General features: G+C 37.1%; 1 protein-coding gene across 7 annotated transcripts; it reads right to left on the reverse strand.

The window, feature by feature from the left end:
- Positions 1-1,318: 1,318 nt before the first annotated feature.
- On the reverse strand, positions 1,319-16,773 carry glra2 (glycine receptor alpha 2). Of its 7 annotated transcripts, none has more exons than XM_023337459.1 (9): positions 16,026-16,771; positions 15,272-15,393; positions 11,464-11,675; positions 8,681-8,904; positions 6,977-7,059; positions 6,743-6,880; positions 6,405-6,619; positions 4,330-4,479; positions 1,319-2,749 (listed from the first exon to the last, which is right to left on the reverse strand). In XM_023337459.1, the coding sequence occupies exons 1-9, from the start codon at positions 16,109-16,111 to the stop codon at positions 2,477-2,479; spliced, it is 1,503 nt and encodes a 500-aa protein (XP_023193227.1). In that variant the 5' UTR covers positions 16,112-16,771; the 3' UTR covers positions 1,319-2,476. The 7 variants fall into 7 exon arrangements, with proteins under 7 accessions (XP_023193227.1, XP_005799380.1, XP_005799379.1 ...); XM_005799323.2 differs by having other exon boundaries at positions 11,608-11,675; positions 16,026-16,770; XM_005799322.2 differs by having other exon boundaries at positions 11,464-11,531; positions 16,026-16,769.
- Positions 16,774-21,128: the final 4,355 nt, after the last annotated feature.

Below are 21,128 nucleotides of genomic sequence, written 5' to 3' on the forward strand. Positions count from 1 at the left end.
CTCCATTGTTTTCTTTTCTCGATTTGCCAGTCAGGCAGTAGTCAAACACAAAGTGACAGAATCTTTAAACTACAGTGTGAAGTCCATTATCGTCACACATTCTTTGGAAACCCACTGTCAGATCACATCTTCGTCACCCAAGGCCACCCAGTGATCCATCACTCATGTCATCACCCTGTCTTATTGGCCCGGAGAGGAGAGGAAAGCGTTTACCATATTCCATGATATGATTCTCTATCTTGCCTTTATGATCAAACATTAACAATGATAAAACTTGTTCATAAATTTTAAAGTTGAGTTAAGTTTAGTAGTTAATAATTCACATGCCATATAAATCTCCCAGCATTTTCATTTGGCCCTGGAGGCCAGAAACAACAGACTAAAGTTCTACCATCTTAAAACAACTCCAGTCTAAACATATGGCCGTTTATGTTAACATTTTTAAGTGAGTGTTTGCTGTTTGCTTTGGGCAATTATTTACACTGAAATGGACTAGGATAGGAGGCAGTGCATCTCTACTGATCTTCCTTTATAAATAGACTGTTAATTTAATTGTAAGGAACTTACAGATTCATTAGGGGATCAAATAATTATTTCTCCCACTGACTGTACATTCTCTGAGTATGTTGGCGATTTTTGCTTTGATATTTTGTACTTTTTCATTTTTGATTGCTTTGTAATTGACTTTTTGAGTACAAAATGGGAAAATCTATTGATGGACATTTAATATCAACACTACATCAAATTGTACTTTCTGCACGCACTTTGCCAACTGTTGATTTAAAGTGATTTTCTATATTCTTGTAATAGTCTTCTGTAAGAAAATATGGTCTATGTCTGCAATAAATAGCAACTACTATCAGGGTCACTTTGATCCACTTTGAGTGCTAATATGTTGACTTGTCCAAGCTGGTATTTTAACTAAAATCAAAAGAGAGAGAGTGTAGCACCAGCGGCTATCTCCAGCTCTCATTGGGCGAGAAGTAGTGTACACCCATCCTGGACATGTCACCAGTCCATCGTAGGGCAAAACAGAGACACACAGCAAAAACAACCATGCATACCCACATTCATACTTAAGGGCAATTGACCTAAAAATAATCTTTTTAGACTGTGATAGAAAGCTGGAGTACCCAGAGAGAACCCATGCACGCATGAGCTTCCAAAACTCCATGCAGAAAGACCCCAGGTCCGGATTCAAACCTTCTTGCTACAAGCCAACAGTGCTACCAACTGGCCACATTTAACAGAACTTCACGTTCAAAATTTTGAACTACCCTACTACTTTCTTATAGATTTCAGGAGAGGATAAGGTAAACATGATGCACAGTCAGTTTTATTGATATACAAGCCAGTAAATAATCTTTCTTCATGAATAGCATTTAAGAAAAGATATTTCCCAGGAGTGCAATTACCATTAGCTGCTCTGTACTATGAATGTTGAATGAAGACTTGTTCTTCACTGCTGATTGCATCCATGAATACTCAAAGTGAAGGAAATAGTCTGCAGTGGAAGCTGAATAGGTTTACACAAAGATATCAATTTTATAAACATAACCTTTGAGTCGTTACAATAAATATTTCATTTAGCTAAATCTACAAAACAGAGTACGAAATATACCTGGAGTAATTACCTGGGGTATAAATAAATATGCATATGACAACACAGAATAATGTACAATCAGAGTTTGTTTGCTCAGTTATACATTTGTTTAAAAATCAGCCTGTGACAGCTTAGTTAATAAATCACTTCAAAAATGGGAGGCAGAAATTAAAAACACGTGAACAAAATTCACAACTTTGTGTGACATCAGTTATCCGTGAATACTTGTTAGATAGAAGCGTGAAAAAATACAAGAGCATAGCACTTCATCCAAACCAAATCAAATATCTAAGGCTTCAGGTATTTCATAAAAATGGAATCTCCAGACTCCTTTCCCAGATTTCCATCTCCTTCCTTCACAGCCGTACCTGAGACATGTGCAGCTCCTTAATATTTAATACATCTATACATGCTCTGCTTGCTTAGAACTTATTTTAGACATAGAGGAAGAAGTGCCAAAAACAATACTACACTATAAAACAGTTTGAACATCCTCGATAAGAAATTTTGCATCAAAAAAGTCTTTGAAGATCTAAGCTAGCTACAGTCACAAACCTGTGGAATGTTTCCTTTGTTGTAGAGATGCCAGGGCTGGGTGATTCAAGGGGGTTTTGGTCCATCTTCTCCAGCAGCATACTAAGTCTTCATCAGATATTACACAGCAGTACAAGAACAAACAAAGCATCTTTTTCTCAAGAACCTTCACCTCACCAGATACAATAGCATTTGATCTTTATAACGCATGAACATTGTACATTATCCCTGAAAAAGCATCTCCATTGACTCCATGGTGCCTCTCGGCACACAGTTTCCCGAGCATTTCTCAATTTGAGAAATGGAAAGATAAAACGTTATCAGCAGAGGGTCAAGTCATTACTGTTTGTGAACGTCTTCATGTCGGATGATCTTGTATGTGATCCAGTAGAAGACGTTGAAGATCAGAAAAGCCAGCGGGAAGGCCGCCCTGGAGATTGTGTCTATTCGCTTGGCTCTGTCCACAAACTTTTTCCTCATAGCATCTATGTCCTTTGGAGTTGAAGGCTGGGGGTTCGTGGCAGGAACTGCATTCTTAACAGCCGACCCATCCTTTGTTGGCATGCACTGACTCATGTTGTACCCAGTTAAATTAAAGCGGCCTTCATCCTCCTGAAAAACAAGTCAATATGTGAATGATAACTGTATGTACGGCTCAAGTGTCATGTTTGCGTTTCAGTGGCCAGAGGCATGCATTTCTGTAATACAGTGATTATACATGAATGTTAATCACTAGATATTACAAACTCTTCTAAATTAATTAGAATTCACAGGATAACCAGATGCACTTTAATGAAAAAGCAATAGTATGACTGCTGCAGGGGTTGAATCTTAATTTCAACCAAACAATAATAGTGCAACGCATCTTCCATTTCACATTTACCTGCAACTTTCTACAGTTGTACTAAAGCGCAGAATGGAGGCTGAAGGGCATGTCAGCAGCTTTCTAGTAATTGCATATGCTCAATGTTTACTATAATGTTTTCGGTAAACACAACCTTCTTTCATAGAGAAATTAAAAGTTTTATGTCATTTGATTAATATTTGAACAGCTGTGTGAACTAGACACACTCACAGTAAAGACACTGATTTTAATTTATCACTTACTTATCAAGTTTTGAATGTGGCATAAGGGTATAGAAAGGTATAGAGTTCCCAGTGCTGCTGCATTACAGCAAAGTAAACTTTGACATAACTCTCCCTTTTCCCTTATTTATGCTATGCCTAACTATCTTGGGCTGAATGTCATATGCTCTCTGGTATAGGAGTACCACTAAGTGTTTAAATTGTTCTTAGCTAAATTAATCATAAAGTCAGTTTAAGTTTATTTTGCAGTAAGCTCTTTAAAATATCTAAGGCTTAGAAGTTTCCAACTTTTTAACTCAAAAAGTTTGATGTTGCTTTTGCTTATATTTATTTCCTGTTATGGGTGCCCCCTATTGCTCAACCTTTACCAAACCTTGCAAATCGCTTTTTATTTACTTCATAAAGAAAGACACAATTTCAAACACAATTTACTCACGATGTATTAAAGCAAATAAATAATTACTAATATACTTTGTGTCACAGAATTCTAAAAATATTCTCAGGTGAAAAACTCTATATCTACAAAACTCTGGATCTTTGGAAAAATCAATAATATGAAAGATTTTACAGAAAAAGCCAAATAAAGAACGATGCCAAATCTAAAGGTGTTTGTGCTAACTGAACTAAAGCTAAAACTGCTATCTTAAGTTACAAACTTCTGAATAGAGTGACAGGCTGTCAGATAAACCATTAATTAGACCAACAAATGTGTAGCCTTATTCAAGGATTATGTTTTTAAAATAAACAACAAGGTGCTTTTGTGATTTATTCAAAAGGTCTGATTAAGATCTGCACATAAGTCACGTCTTTGGGCCATGTAGAGCCAGGGTATTAACCTGATTGTTGGTATAATGTCCGGTAAATTTGTGCCTTTTTTTGCTACATAGACCTCTTCTTTTCGTAGCTTAAATGGGGTTGGCCCGCTCTTTCAGATGTACATACATCCATGAAGTCGTGTTGCACCTGCTTTCGAAATACTTTTTCTTACTTTTTGAAGGCGATTTTGGTATGTAGATGGAAAAGAAAACGGAGCCACAAAGTCGCACTGGTGTGCACTAAAAGTGTCCTATGCAAACAGCAGCCTTGTGAAATCTTTGAAACCTTACCTTGTGATTCCTTCTTTGTCTTCGCCTCAGGCGGAGGAACTCTTTCTGTTGCCTGGAGACAAAATTAACCCCAGCATATTCTAGCAATGCAGCAAATACAAAGAGCAGACACACAGCCATCCAGATATCAATGGCTTTCACGTACGAGACCTGAGAGACAAAACAGATTTTCTTTGTTAGACCCAATAAGGTGACAGCATCAACTCACAAATCAAATGCAGCATGAATTTTTGATTTCACTTCAAGCTGTAATCCAGCTATGACACTTAAATCAGAGTTTCCTTTATTTATTGACTTGATGCACTGCAAAGTTTATTACACATTTTGTTAGCTAAATGTGTCATTCAAATAAATGTAATTAAGGGTAAATCTCTCAGGTGTTTGCTTGGAAGAGTTGCTTGGTTGCTGTTAATGTCAGTGTTAGACTGGCACATAACAATAGAAACATAATCAGTTGTACCTTTAATGCTGGTTTTGAGCTGTAATTTTTGGAAAGTTAAGCGTGGAGTTTGTAGTTTTTCCTTCCCATCCCTGAGATCTCTGCTGTTCATCACACTGAATGGATTGTTCAGAAAGCAACTCAGAAATCCGAGGACCCTTAAAGGCACACTGAGTTATTGTTTCCATGAGTCAAAGCTCTCAAAAGCTCCTCTTGAAATATTTATCAGCATGTCTGTGTTTTTTATGTCTTTCATGACGCTGACTGTAGCCTTTGATAATAATGAGATTGATTGATCGTTGAGATCCAACTCATTGTGCTGGAGGACTCTTCACAGTGAGTGTGTGCCTGCTTTCCATAATTGAAAATAGGCGTTTGCAGTGTTGCTCTGCTGTTTGTAATGCATACATGGTCTCTGTGACAATCATGCAAAACCAATTGTGATGTTGACTTCAGGGTACATTGAATGAGGAGTACAATCATTATAGTCTTGTTTCTGATTAAAGACAGCCGTGTCATTTTAATAGAATATGCATTTATTAGTTATTTTATATCGTCATTGATATTTGATTTGTGTTTGTGGTTGAGTTTAGTGAGAGCTTCTCTTCTGAAACATTGCTGCCATAGTTTTGAGTGCCATCAACATTCACTTAAAATAAAGACAAATATGGTGAGTGCAATTGATCTATCCATTACATGCTTAAGTTCACATGCAGCAACTCCATGCTTTTTTTTGTTGAAGCCTTTTATGAGGTTTGTTTTGAAAGGTACTTAAAATGTGTTTTTTTACTTAGATATTTTTTGTAAAAATAGAACACTCATAAAACATCAGTATTGCTTGATTGGTAAAATTCAGTGATCTGACATAAACACCATGGAAAGGTTTCCATACGCTTATCACGACCATGACTGTCACATTACTTTGACTTTTCAGTGATCAAAACATCAATAATTATTATTTTATTAATTACAATTATTATTTCTAAGCAAATTAGACTTTCATTTCTTCAATTTTTGTTCTCCCTTCTTTTAGACAACCATTATTTCATGATGTGTTAAAATATTTCCACGAGAGTATGTATTCGGCTTCTTCTATTGACAAGTCAGACAATGAGAGTGTTAATCAGACAAGCAATCAAGAGGCCAACTCTGGAAGAGCTGCAAAGAACCTCAGAGGGGCAAGGGTGGGGGTTAGAAATCAGTTCATAAACAACTACCACTTGTGAACTGCACAAAACTGGCTTTCATGGAGAAGTGGTAAAAAGAAAGCAACTGCCACAAGCCACGTAGGAAGAACAGCAAGCAAGTAGAATGTGCTCTAGTCAAAAGACATCAAAACGCAACCCTTTGGCCTTAAATGTGGCGAAAAATAAGCACTGTCCATTAACGTGAACACATTATCCCAACCATAAAACATAGTGATGGCAGTAGCATGTTATGGGGATGCTTTTCTTGAGATGAATGGATCTAAATACAGGGAAAGGCGTTTCAGGAGTATGAAAGCAAGATGGTGTACTACAGCTACATGTTCTACTGGAAACCTTTATATACCTCTGAATGACATTTTGCACTAAAATATAAGATCTGCCATGCTGCATGTTACTTGAGATGGTCAGAGAGAAAAATGTAATTGTACCTTTGGAAGAGAAGCTCGCGAGCCAGAGCTTTGAGTGGTCATCGTAAGCACAGTGGTGATGCCCAATGCCACTCTTGCAGGAGCAGCATCCATATTTATCCAAAACGACACCCATGAGAGGATGACAATGAGAAGTGAAGGAATGTACATCTGGATCAGGTAGTAGCCCATCTGTCTTTCCAGGTGAAATTTAACTTCGATGCAGGTGAATTTACCTGCAGCATGGGAACAAATGTAATTCAATTAGACAAATGCAATTCAGAGAGGTTAGGTTAATTAGACAGGGTGTGTTTAGTTAAAAAATGTTTTAAAATTAAAAACTTAAAATGTTTTCTGACCAGTGTTGTAATGCTTAGTGCAGTAGCCCAGCTCTTTCTCGTCCTTCATAATGAACTGAGGCAGGGTGAGTCCCTCTGACACCTGCACCGCGCCGTTCTCCAGCCACTCAAAAATCAGGTCATTCATGGTGTAGCCAACTGAAGGTAATAAATGATGGGAGGAGTTTAGATAAAGAGCAGATTTTCCATCAGAAGAGTCCAGAAAATAACATAAGAAAAGCATAAAATACTCACAACTTTCCAGCTGCATCGTACAAGTTTGAACATCCATCGGAAAGTTCTTCAGATCCATCGGACAGGACAGAATGAGAGTCAACCTGTTGTATAAGAGAAGGACATATTATATAACAAGGCGGGTCTGGCCGAATGTGTTTATGAAATCTTGAACTAGGGCCCCAACACATGATTTGACAATAGATTGAAGAATCACATTACTGTCCGTACATTTTTTTGCAATCTCTGTATTGGGTCCGGTGAGAACCTCCGTTGTATCTCATAGGATTCCCTTCAACGGGTTCCCATCACACTTTCATTACTGCAACTTATTGTTTCAGTGATGCATTGTGGTCGGCAGTCTGCCCACTCTGTCATTTCTCCCCCCCGACTGAAGAGTGTGGTTAACCACCTTTCATTTCTCTCATTCACCTACTCTACCGCTGCACCTGTGCACCACTCAGCCCTGAGCTGCTCTCCAAATTGACTCAAAATTGATCTATGTTAGATTGCATCTCTGCTGAAAGAAATTGAATGGTGCACGTGGCAGAGGTTGTATTGAAATAAGAGGTAACCTGTTTTCAAGTCTTGTACCTGGACTATGTTTACAGTTAAAGCCGAGAGACCCTTTAAATGTCACACACAGTGTAGTCTCTAAGCTATTCTGTGAATAAAGGCAAAAATAAAGAAAAAAAAATCATTTATTTTCTTTTAGATTTTCATTCAAAGCCCCTGAGAGGAACTTGCCTTTTTCAATCTGAGCTCTTTTCAATGAAAGAATAATATGAATAAAAACAGACTGTCTTGCCTTAGAAATCGACTGATGTTCAACATATTAGAGTATTTCAAAGAAGTGAACATAACAGATAAGATCAATTTAAAATGATATGCTTTACATCTAGAGTCTTTGAAGTCTGAGGACATTTAAGAAAAGCAATAACTGAATGTCTTCTGGTGAAACGTATGGAGGTTTTGGCTTATAAAGGTTTGGATCGTTCATTGTTTTGCTCAGAACTCTGAAACTCCAACTAAAACTTAAATTAGTTGTAACTGCTAACAGTTGATCAACTCTTGGGAATAGTAGGTTGAAATACACAGAAATCTGTAATAATGTCCAAGTAAAACAGCTATGTACTTTAACTCACTAGATTCTGTTTTAAGGTGGAGGGGGCTTCATGTGGCTTGCAGGTTTTCATATTTGTTAAACTTCTCCACATTTTGTTACATTCAAACCACAGACTTCAATGCATTTCGTTGGTATTTTTGGATTATGATTGCCCACATTAAGTACATTATAAATGTGCATTGGAAGGAGCATGTATAATGACTTCTATCTTTTCATAAATAAAAATCAAAAATTCATTTTGTGTATTTACATTTAGACTCCCTCTCTACACCCAGCTTTCAGATCAGTTAAACTTGCAAGTTTGGATCGTTACCAGCTATGTACATTCAGAAACATCTTCCTTTGCAAAATAACTCCAGCCTTTCAAAGTTGATAGAGTCTGTGAACATCAGTGTTTATGTCTTGCTACACATTATTTGGATTTTGACTGGGCTGTTCCCCAGTCTCAAGTCTTTTTTTGATTTATCACATAAAATCCAAATAAAACTCATTGAAGCGTAAACACAGCGAAATATGAAAAGTCTACATGTATGTGTACATTTGTAAAGCAATGCAGAGTACTTTTTACAGTTCTGATATTTAAAATTGCTCCACTTCACCTGATACTGTAAAGCACATTTCCATCCTTAAAGATGCGCAGCAGCTTGTTGTCCGTGGTGACGTCGTGGAAGTTAGCCCCCTTCTCATTGGCAAAGAAAAGATCTGGCTTCCATATGGAGTCCAGCATGGAAGGGTCCAGGTCGAGCGAGGAGTCTGGGTATTTACTATACGCCAGCCGTGGGTCATTCCACTTCTGCCGCAGGAAGATGTTCACTCTGTAATCCTGCAGAGACCACAAGCAGCTTTGCATATTTGCTGCGGAGCGATTTGGGGCTGAGAGAAATGCATGCTGACGATGAAAATACCAGTCGCACATTATCTTGTTTTAATGTGGCTCTTTTTCATCTAGAAAAATTATAATAATGATAACATAATAATAGTTACAGTGATTAAATGGTCAGATACATGAAAATATGTTTCTATCACTGATAAATAAGGTAATTTATCAGGAAAGCAGGAAATCATACCAAAGATTATGTATCACTTAAACTATGTAATATGCACATTAACACACTCTGTCCACATTTACATCACAAATTGTTGATCTTAATTTAAAATGTGCAGATACTCAAAACACAGATCAATATATTGTTTGAAAGTTTACATCCTATCATAGAAAATTATTTATTTGGATCATTTTCCAGGGTGGAATCATTTTTGAAAAACAATGTTTGGGTTCACAAGTTTAGTTTTACAAGTCATTTTCTTTAATCTACCCAGGTTAAATATTTAAATATATATATATATATATATATATATATATATATATATATATATATATATATATATATATATATACAGTATATGTATATTCACCAAAATATTTATTTAGTTAGTGAGCACAATTGGAAGTCGCAGATATTTTCTCATTAGTGCAATAAAAAATACTGGTTAATCCAATAAAAATAACAAATGGAAAATCTCTAGAAGTGATAGCTTAATTATGAAGGAAAATTTGGAAATTTTTTTTGGAAGCTGTTTGTAAGTTGGAGATGTCAAGGAATATGGATGCACCAAGCTGAACCAAGTCTGAAAAATTACTCAAATATAAAAGAAAAATGGTTGAGGTGTTCTGAAATCAAAAAAGCTCAAATGTTTTATACCATCGTTAAGAAAACAGATGCGTTCTGGAAATAAAATGTTTTGGGGTCAAATGAGTGGCTGGTTGCTTCCAGTGAAACTTGTTTGTCATTCAGTGAATAAGTGAATGGAATAGGAAAGGAGGAAAATGATCTCCTGATTCCTCAACTAGACTTTAAATGAACAGCTAGATGGTTGAACTTCGGACATCATAAGGTATTCTAACAAGACGATGGTCCCAAAAAAACAGATATTTGTGAAGAGGAATAGCAATATGTTTGAGGAATGGCCAGAATTTCAATCTTTTTAACAATTTGCAGACGATGCTTAAAACTTTATTCTGTGTCACAATATCAGCCAAAATAAATTACGTTCATCATTTCTACTAGAAATCCGGTCCATCTGACTGCAGTTTAATCTTCAAAAATATTCAAAGATACAGATAAAGTTATACAAGCTTGTTGATGACAACAATACGCATGTGTTTAAGGGGCAATATTTTACCAGATATTAACATGAGTGTGTATTTATGTTTCAGTCTATCATATGGCTTAGAGAAAGCCCTCAATAAATCCAACTTGTGAACCCAAATCATTCTTATTTTTAAGAATCACTTTTTTAAAGAGTTTTTTTTGCATAATAATCCTATTCAGAATAAAGAACAGATTAAGCATTTCACTGAAAGCTCAATATTATCATAAGATTCATGCAAAGTTGACAGACTAATCATCATTTATCATTCATCATCAAGAAACAAAATAAATCATAAATAGATAATTTCCACATTAAGAAGCACACGTTTTGATTTAGTGAAGCTTCAAAACGTACACTATTTTCCTCTCATCAAACACAATTTTGCAACATTGGAACACAACACTGAACAATTAATGGAAAGGTCGATGAGTGAGCATAACTCTAAGAACATGTTTTGCATCAGAACATCCATCATCGAGGTGTCAATGGAGTCTTAATCATCCTAACATGTCTTCTCTTGATCAGATAGTGTTACAATTTGACCTAAACTGACCTTTTTCATTGGTTTCTTGTCAGAATTAGCATTTAAAGAAGGTAAATAAATGATGAATTAGTACAGCTGGATGAGTGGAGCTCTGATACTACAGTAAGTAGTATGAACTGTCAGAAAGCTCAGTTGCTCAGAGTAATTGATATGTCACGATGATGAAAAGCCCTTATGTTGTTTGACATTTCATCAGCATATTGGCGGTTCCAAGTATTTGCCATGCCTGTCTGAGGCTGTGTAATTCCCTGGCAGTTGCGCGTCTTTCCGCTCCCTGCACAAATTAACATTTTCCATTTACTATCTAAGTGGTTATTATCTCTCATTATGCGTCCTTTGATCTTGATTAGTTTACATGTTCTCATAGATGCTATGTTTTTTTCCCATTTGACAAATGGATGCTTAAGTACAAAGTTTAAAATTCCCCTACCTCCTGCTGCTATTTATTGATTACGCTCAGACTAAATTACTTGTTTGAGTTTGTTGGAGTTCAGGCCTGATCAAACATGTTTACAAAGGGCCACATGGGGACAGAAATCAATACTTAACCCGTCAATTGGGTCAGTGATGATCATAAAAGATGCATGAATTGCAGTAAAAAACAAAAGAGCACTGGGCAAAAACATAATGATTCAATCTGGATTCCAGAGAAGAGGTCAGGGCTTTGCACAACACGCCACTCACCATAGTAGTTTCTGCTATTGAACCAAAGCTGTTGATAAATATGTTGCAGGTAACATTAACTGGTGGACCTGCAGGTTGAGGAATAAATAACACATTCACAAATCGGACAGGGAAGATATCAATATAAAATCCAAAACAACTCACCATCGTTGTCTCTGTGACAGAGCCGAAGCTGTTGATAAAAATATTGCATGTAACGTTTACAGGAGGACCTGTGAAATGGAATGACAATGACATGACAGGGGGAAACAAAGCCTTTAAACACATGTTTATGCAGGGCCTTTGAGGTGAGAGTGAATTTCGGGCTGCTGCTTTGCTGTGTATTCAAACATGCATCAATACAACAAGCAGTCTTCTGTATGTTATCTGGGTGGTGGCAAGTTGCATGTGAAACTACATCTGCTTTTTGGGCTCAATGTTTGGCAAGAGCAATTAAAATTAAACTTAACAATATGACTGGTTATTAGCATTGGCTTAATGATGTTTGAAATGATGTCTAATGGAGGTAATCCTTTAGGGGTAATTTGTCGGTAACACATTGAATAGAGGATCCATGCACACAGAGTCAAAGACATGCAAACACACAAAGTGATGTGTCAGCTGAGGAGTGAATTATCTGATCAGCAAAGTTTCCATGGACATGAAAAAGAAGCTGTTCTTATAATACAGAGGCTTGCAGAAGTATTCACACCCTTATCACATTTTGCCACATTATAACCACAAACATTAATGTGTTTTGTTGGGATTTTATGTAATGGACCAATACATAGCTGTGAAGTAAAAGGAAATTGATACATGGTTGTCCAAATAATGTTTCCATGAAAACACAATACTGCCTCTTTTAAGTGGTATGCAGAGAGAGTTTTGTATCACGCATACATATATTATACATGTAGGCCACACAGTTCAGTGTTGGTCTCATCTCACAAGCAAACCCTCTTCCAAACGTTTGCTTTGACCACTTTATTGGCTTGTAAAAAACTTCAAAGGGACTTCTAAGGACTTTCTTTAAACAATGACTTTCTTCTTGCCTGTCCTCCATCAGGCCCAGATTTGCTGAGGGCATGATTAGCAGCTGCCTTGTTGACAGAATTTACCACCTGAGCTGTGGATCTCTGCAGCTCCTCCACAATTACAGTGGATCACATGGCTGCTTCTCTGAATAATGCTTCACTTGTTGGGCTTGTCCAACAATGTGGAGATGAAAATGCAAACAGGTGGACTCTGTTTGCTGATGAGGTAACTTCTGAAGGCAATTGAATGTAGAGTATGTTATACATCGTATCTGTATCAGAGGAAAGGGGGCTTAATAAGAATACACACCAGATTTTGATTTTTTTTTTAGATATCTGTAACAAATTTTTAACTATGAACTAGTTTTCTTTCCAACATGCTGTCATGTTGCATCCAGATAAACTGTATTTAGTTTGTGGTTATAGCATAAAAAAGAAATTGCAAGAGGAATGAATACTTGAGGTACTCATTGGTGCTGTAAATATAAGATGGTTATGATCAGGAAAAAAACATCAAGAATGTCCAAATCACATCAAAAGGCTCATTTGTAATAAATTAATAAATCAAATATATTTAATAGTGAAAGGTCATGCTTAAATTCTAAACCATCAAATAAACATTTTTCTTTTTAACAGAATAAGGAAATCTATCTTATGTACTCCTATAGTGAGGGTAGTTTTTCTCTACAGCTCCCTAAACTAAAATATCTTTGCAGGACTTGCATTACAAGTCACAGCAAATATTTCTCCCCAAGCTGATAAGTGAAGTTGTAAGCTCTTCCTACTGCCTTTCCCATGTGTTTTCCACATCAATATTTCATGGCTCTCTGTATTAATATTTGCCTCTGTTTGTTGTCAAGTTTCCACATTTTTACAGCAAAAAGAGGTAACTGGCAGCAGCTCCTCATAACAAACTCGGCATGGAAATCTAGGTCAGCCTTTTTAGAAACACAGTTCGACACTCTTCAAAGTACATCTAGTAGGTTCATGAGCAAAAACTAACTGTTTACAGCACAGCCACTTAATGTGGATTTATTTGTTTTCTGACTGTAACATGTGAAGCTCTATCTGTTTAATACAGAGAGAGATCCCTGCTCTCACTTCCATTCATCTTCTAGCATTAAAACAACCAGGTTAAATCAGCAAAGTCGATGTTTTATGTATCAATACTACCTAAAAATATAATATGTGTCACAGAAATCTTGACATATGCCAGCCAGATTTCTCTAACAGACAAAGAATATATGGCATGCAGAAATTAAATATTCATACTTTCTTTCACGTTTTTTCAGTTAAAAATTGATGCTTTTTATTCAAAGTTTATGTCATACACAAACACAATATAGTGGATAATAGTCAAGAAGAAAAACAAACAATTAAAAATCTGAAAAGTGTGAAATCATTTAGTAAGTGCTTAGCTAACCTGAGTTATTACTTGGCAAGACCAACTTTCACTTCATTTGCAACTGTGCGTATATGTTCTGTTATACCATCAACAGATCAGTGCTTTTAAATGCTAAACATGTTTCCACCATATTCAGAGCATAATAGCTGAGGCTCAGTTGGATGGTGTTATCAACAAATTTTAAGTCTTGACAGAGATTCTCTATTGGAAGCAAGTCTGGCCTTTGAGTAGCCATATTAAAACGCTTTTATTTAAACTATTCCATTGTAACTTTTAAAGCTTGCAGCTATAAACTTCTTTTACAGCTTAATTCCTGAGCAGTCGGATATATTCCTTGTTCTTCATTATGCTGGTTGCTCACAAATGTTCTCTGCATAACCTCTGAGGTCTTCACAAAACAACTGCATCTGTGCTGAGATGAAATTGTATGCAGGTGGACTCTATTTACTATAGATAGTTGGTTGAACTGAATTGTATTAAGTGGTATTGGATTAAAAGACAATTATTTAAAAAAAAGAGGACCACATTATGTGGCTTGTATGATTTTAGTTCCACCTCAATAATCTGCTACTATATGTTTATCTGTGACGTAAAAATTCCAAGAAAAATGAGAGGTACTATATTGTGACCCTGTGATGGACTGGTGACATGTCTAGATGGTACACTACCTCTTGCCCAATGACTGCTGGAGATAAACACCAGTCCCCTGTGATCTTGCAAGAAAACGGAGGTATAGACAATGGATTGTTGTGCTTTTCCCCTTCCTATATTTTCAAGCTGCTTTACCTACTGGAGTCCATGGACTGTAACAAGCAACCTCCCAGGTGACCCCAGAAGCTAAGAGTGGGCCTTAGCCCCATAAGTGAAACCTTTGCTCACTCAAAACCATTCTAATGACAGAAGCTGAGTGTGTCCTCAGCATCAAAGCAACAACAACAGCAGAAGAGGTCTGCATAGCCTGCAGTCTAGCCACTGGGGCACCATCAATTGTCTAGCCTGTCATGGTGGCATCCCTGTCTGAAGTGAGAACTTGTCTTATTTCTGTGTTGCTGGGATATTTACAGCTCCTGATTCTGATCTCACATTTAATAAAGGTGGATATTGAATTTTAGACAGCTTTCAGATAAGAAAACCATCATTAAGTGGCACAGTGTGGACTGTGATTAAATCTAAGCAGGGTCCCCCCTGTTACTGTTAATTGAAGTGATTGATTGTTGCTTCCAAGTTGCTTGTAGCCCAGTTCCTTGGCAACAGATAGCATCCAGTACGTCACTGGTTAAAAAGATTAGTGTTTACACTTACAGTGGCATTTCTGTGGCTATTTATAGTTCTCAAAATGTGGGAAGTGAAATGTGTGTGTGCGTGGAGACTCATTTGATTGTAAACAAACCTTTGAAATTGGGTCTAATTCGTGCATCGTACCCGGACGTGCGACCCATTAAGGAGTCCAGAAAATCTGATGGAGACATGCTGGAGGAGGACCTGGAATCATACTCCTTGGCGACCACAGCTCTGGAAAGCACATATGGTGAACGGGAGGGAGAAAAAAAAAAACCACTTGATCAGAAAGAAGTCGCAGCTCAGAAAGCAGGTGTTAAACCTTATCGGTGTAGCCCAGGAGCTGCCTGGGAGTCAGAGGCGCGCACAGAAAACGTGTGAGTTGCAGACACACACGCACACAGACGTATATTAAGCTATCAGATGTGATTTCCCTTCAAAAACAGGACTAATCTGTTCATAACACGAGATTCCCACAGAGATGCATAAACATGCAGGTGGAAGCAGCAAGAATTTTGCAGCGATGGCTCAGCAATTAATACTATTAGGTGCCTAGATAACATTCAGTGTTCATTTTCAACCAAACAAAAACAAGCCTCAAAGAATTACAGTTTTACATGCAATTCTAATTGCCCCCACAAAACAACACAAAAGTCAGATTTAATTCTAAAGATTTAAAAATTTAAAATCAAACTAAACAAATAACACTATATTATGCTTTATCATTTTTAGTTCGTCAAATAGTTTAGCTAAATTAGGTTAAAGAAAATAAATTACTCTAAATATTTCAAATAATTACCGCCTTTTTTTTTACTTCAAAATAAAATAATAAAAACACAAACAAAAAAAAATATCTAATTTCTTACCTGAAGTTGCTCATCTCCAGGTAGTATGTGAAGATAGCTGCAAAAACCTTAAAGAAGGATTGTTTCATTCCCGGTGGTTTCCCCATGTGCTTCACTTTTCTATTCTATTTCTTCCATATGGTTCACATCAGTCAAACACATAATCCAGACGGGAACAACGCCGTTCTCCTCCTGACCAAGTCGTTGGCGTTTGGGCTGTCTCGGGTCACGCAGAAACGCGGGAGACATTCCTCAAAGCGGCCAAAGATCATAGTTCAGTTTCACAGAAAAACTCCAACACACAAAATCAAACTGCCCGAAGCAAAGGCGTGGAGAAACATCAGTCCTTGGGGTGGGGAAAATAATAATAAAAATAATAAAAATAAAAGAACCGTCGAAATTATGTTAACTCCAAGATGCGTCGACTTGCAGCTCCTCTTTGGGCGGTGGATTGAGATCTAAAAAAGCTTCGACCTGCTTCCAGGCTTGCTGGCATCTATGAAGTGAAACCGTTTTCAGGTGAGAGGGGCTGTCAAGGAATGAGAGAGGAACGCCTTTTCTTTCTTTTTTTCTTTTTCGTCTTTCAGTTCAGCACTTGGACAGCTCCCGGATTCTTTACGCGCAGGCGCAAGGCATTTAAAAGTGACGAACGTGAGTTGAGTTCGAATAAATCTAATAAAGGAGCGAGGTAATCACCAGGACTGTATGGGAAATTGCCTCCAGCGTGTGTGTCATGGTGATTGACGCTTGCACTTTTAAATGCTGAATTTCTTCCCCCCTCCTCGTGTGATTGCTTTGAAAGGGAAACTCCCAGTGCGCGCATCCGCGTATCAGAGCTGAACGTCTTTCTGAGGGAATATTTCGCGTTTTCAGGTCAAAGTAAAGATAAGAATTTTTGCTGATTGTGAGTGGGAATTTTGTCGATTTCACTTACAATGTTTGTATTTCAAAGGTGCATAGATTGAATGGTGAGTTATTGCTCCCAGGGGCTTTCACTATAACAGAGGATTGACTGGCCGCTCTGACTCCGTCCTTGACTGTGCTTTCTACAAACCATGCATTTTTTTTCCACTCCTATATTAGAGTGTTCAGAGATTGGAAAAGGTTTCACAGAATTTCACTTCGGAGCCCACTCTCATCTTCACTCCACACACTGACATTAATCGAGGTTTATGTCATTAAACTTGAAAATGATTGAAAACTAACATTAAATTCAACAAGTAGAAATCAGATTATATAGATTAATTGTACACGGGTGATGTATGTATTTCATTTAACTTAAGTTAGATTGTCACAGTTTACAACTAATGAAAACAAAGAATTCATATTATCAGAATATTTTACATTACATAAAACCGTCATAGAAACGATTTCATACACAGAAATGCTAACACTGAAAAGTATGTCCTTGTATCTTACTGTACACAATGTGCACTCACAATCAATTATAGTCAATTCATGATTTATTATAAGGGGCAATAACGTTTCTACTTTGGGGCAAATTGTTTTGGGTAGCATCAGTAGATGCAAATAATTCAAAACTATTGTTTGTATTTATTTAAATTATCTTTTCTTTCTGTAATATTACAATTTACTTGATGGAGTAATTTAAGGGTCACAAAACAATAACAGAAGAGATCTTCAGTGCAAATTCACACAAAAATCTCACCCAACCCCTCACAGACAGAGTTAAGACCAAAATTATTCATACCTCTGGCAGATTTAAGGATAAAGTGATCTTGTAATAGTACCAATATGTTGCATATTACTTTTTAGGAGAAGTAATAATAACATTTTTGAGCTTTCCATGTGGAACACAATGGGAACATTGAAACAAAATGCACAGCCATTTTAAGGAGACCTGCCAATTTTCATGAATTCAGTTTTGTGGTGCATTGTAAATGTGTTTTATCTGTCAGCAGGGCTAACCTGGTTATAGACAAGCTGACTAGTTTAAACGTATAGCCAGTTTTATCAGAGTTTATCTGACATACCTTTTGAGTTATTTCATAATTGACTTTTTAAACTTAACATATATAAGATATATGATTTTGACAGAAAGTCAATTCATTCATTCATTCATTCATTCATTCATTCATTCATTCATTCATTCATTCATTCATTCATTCATTCATTCATTCATGCATATTTAGCTCCTTTCTATAAAGACTGACACTTTTAAAAAAAATTTGTTAATGAATTTATAATAGTTTTATTTCATCCATCATGGAAATATGTATTTGTCGGATTATGAATGTCTTGGATTGTGGCCCTTTTTGTGCTATGATTCAAGGCATCCTCACAGATATATATATGTGTGGTATAAACAAAGAACACACCAGTGAGAAGCCACTCTGAGAGTATTTGCTACTCCAGTTGCCCTGGAAACAGATTTCCAAGGCACATCGCTGGAAATGCTAAAAGGTTGGCCTCCCAGAGTGAGACGGAGGAGAGCCGACTGGCTGTCACTGATGCAGACGACAGGAAATATGCAGAAGCCTCAGGCTGGAGGAGCTCAGGTTTAGTGGGCCACCATCACAGAGACTAAGTAATTTTAGTTCTAGTTTGTATGCATGCAAACCTGACGTATCAATACTGAGGTTGGGTGTGAGAGCTGACAGTTTTCGGAATATGAGTGGGTTTCAGAGGCTTCTTGGACCACAGGCGTGAATGAGTCACTCCACACAAACACGTATGTGCTGTGGAGGAAGCAGCTAAAGTTACACACACAATGACTGCTTGGTTATTTCTTCAACCCAAATTCTAGGTTGATGTTAGGCTGAGGCTGTTTGGACAGGTGTTGGGTAGTTTACACCAAACACTCAGTGTTCTCAGTTTTCAACAAAAAAAAGCATCTTTCAGCTTAGTAGCAACTATTAGCTAAAGGTGTCGGTCAGTATAAAAATGTACAATATTATAGCATTCAGTAAATATACCATATTTAAAAAATAATATATATAACTTTATGTTCTTTCTTGTGTCTTATTCTCAGTGCATTTTGGTTTAGACTTTTAAGTTGCTGATTCTAAGTCAGAATTAGTTCTGAATTTTGAGTCAGAACTAACTCTTAAAAGTGAGCCTGACTTTTAAGTCTGAAATAGTTCGATGTGTTTCCGTTCAGCCTCTCCTATTAGTCATCCTCCCCTCAGATCCCTGCATTCTCCTCCAGCTGCTCTGCATTGTGTTGACTGTTCTCACCTGGTTTCTCTGCCTATTATCACTCCTCCTACCTACTTGATCTCCATGGTTTCATTGCTCATCGCTGCATTCTGCTTTTGATCTCCCCGTGGTTTCTAGTTGTTTAACCTTTGGTTCTGCAAGTTCCTCAATGTTTTCACAATCAAATCTCCACTCCCATATGTGCCACATGCTTCTGTCTTGCTGAGTCTGTAAACATGTAAAATGTTGATTGACTCAATTGATCCATTTGACTAGTCTTTATATTTACTAGCGTTATAAGGTTTTGTAAAAGGGGGATGAAAGATTGACTTTTTCTTTCACCTTTGCGTAATGATATAATGTTATTCTCTTATCAAAATGATACGCAGAGTGTTGCTTTGATTCTTTCATGCTTGTTTGAGAAATCCTTGAACCTGAATGATTGCCAAGGGAGACCTGAAACGCTTACTCTCTCTTTCACCTCACAGAGCATCTCTCCCCCGCACGTTCGGCAGTCAGCTCCTTCAGACTAGCAGCAGCAACAATTACCAAAAACCTGGAGGAACTGTGAGCTTACACTAGAAACTTTACTTCTTCAGAAGAAGCATAGTAAATCAAGAGTAAATTGTTCTTAAGAATGATTTAAAGGGCTTAATATGGAAACATTTTTCCACTACAAATACAACTGTTTGTTCATAATAAGTTAGATAAAAATAATGAAAGAATTTTGCGGATGCATAGTTACAGTTGTTGGCACATACAGAGAGACTCTCCAACAAGAACACAGAAGAAATAGAAGATGTACCAATGAATATTTTTTGCTTATGAGTTCTTGTTTTCATACCACTCTTTGCTTGATTTAATGTTAGTTCCTCAAACCTACCTTTTAGTATTAAAAAATAAAACATTGAGCTGTGTTTAAACAGACGTTGAAACAACCCAGGAAACAACATAACCCAAGTTGAATTGTTTTTAACCTGGCAGTTTATATAGAGAACTTTGGGGGGGGGGGGAATCATAATTTCATTCATAACTACCCAACCACAAGCATTGTGCTGTGAGACTCCTCTTGACACCTCTCATGCTTCACCGCTGCCACATGCCCCGGGCAACATTACGTTTCAGCCTGATTCTTGGTTATTGTCCAGTTAGCAGATCATCCCTGCCTGAGGTGAAGTAATCTTCCTCTCTCTGACAGAATTACAAGTGTCAGAATGGCTCTCATGCTTGAAAATGTTGGATTTTTTTTCACCTCATATGGGGATATAACATCTGTGTGTCAGCAGAAGCTGTGAGCATTGCTTCTTCTAAGGCATGTTCCCAAGCATAAATGCTTAATGCCCAAGTTAATTATTCAACAAATTATTTGCTTTTGATTAAAAAAACAAACCTTATCTTGCCAGTTATGTGGGGCAGCACCGTCACCATCTTTATGTGTAGATGGCTCAAATGTCACGGTATCAGGACCATGGCAAAAATAACATATTTAAAACCAGAAATCTTCTCTAATGAATACATTTCTATCTGATAAGAGACAGTCATCTTTGCACCCAAGTGCCTTATTCTCCTTTCTAAGACAGCTGCAGTTGGCACATCTTTGTGTCATGACAGCCCACCGGCGCTTCAATTGGCCATTAGTTTCCATGAGGAAAGACTTCGGGCCAGGTGGGTCAAATAATTAAAGAAGAACAAGTTGAATGTGTGTGTTAATGAGGGGAGAGATGGATGCTTGCCTTCCTATTTCTTTGTGAAAGGAGGGAATAAAAGCACAGCTATTCTTTCAACTGGAAGTGCTTGTCTGTTCTCACATAGCTATTAAAATCTTAGCATGTTATGGAGCTGCCCACACACCACAAAAAAAGGATAGGTAGTTTGGCTACACAATGTGGTGGCTTGATAAAGTGCTCATGCATTGAAAACTTTTTGTCAAGTTACAACCTCAAACTTCAATGTATTTTTAGGGTT

This window comes from Xiphophorus maculatus, chromosome 7 (assembly GCF_002775205.1).
Source record: "Xiphophorus maculatus strain JP 163 A chromosome 7, X_maculatus-5.0-male, whole genome shotgun sequence".
NCBI lineage: Eukaryota > Metazoa > Chordata > Actinopteri > Cyprinodontiformes > Poeciliidae > Xiphophorus > Xiphophorus maculatus.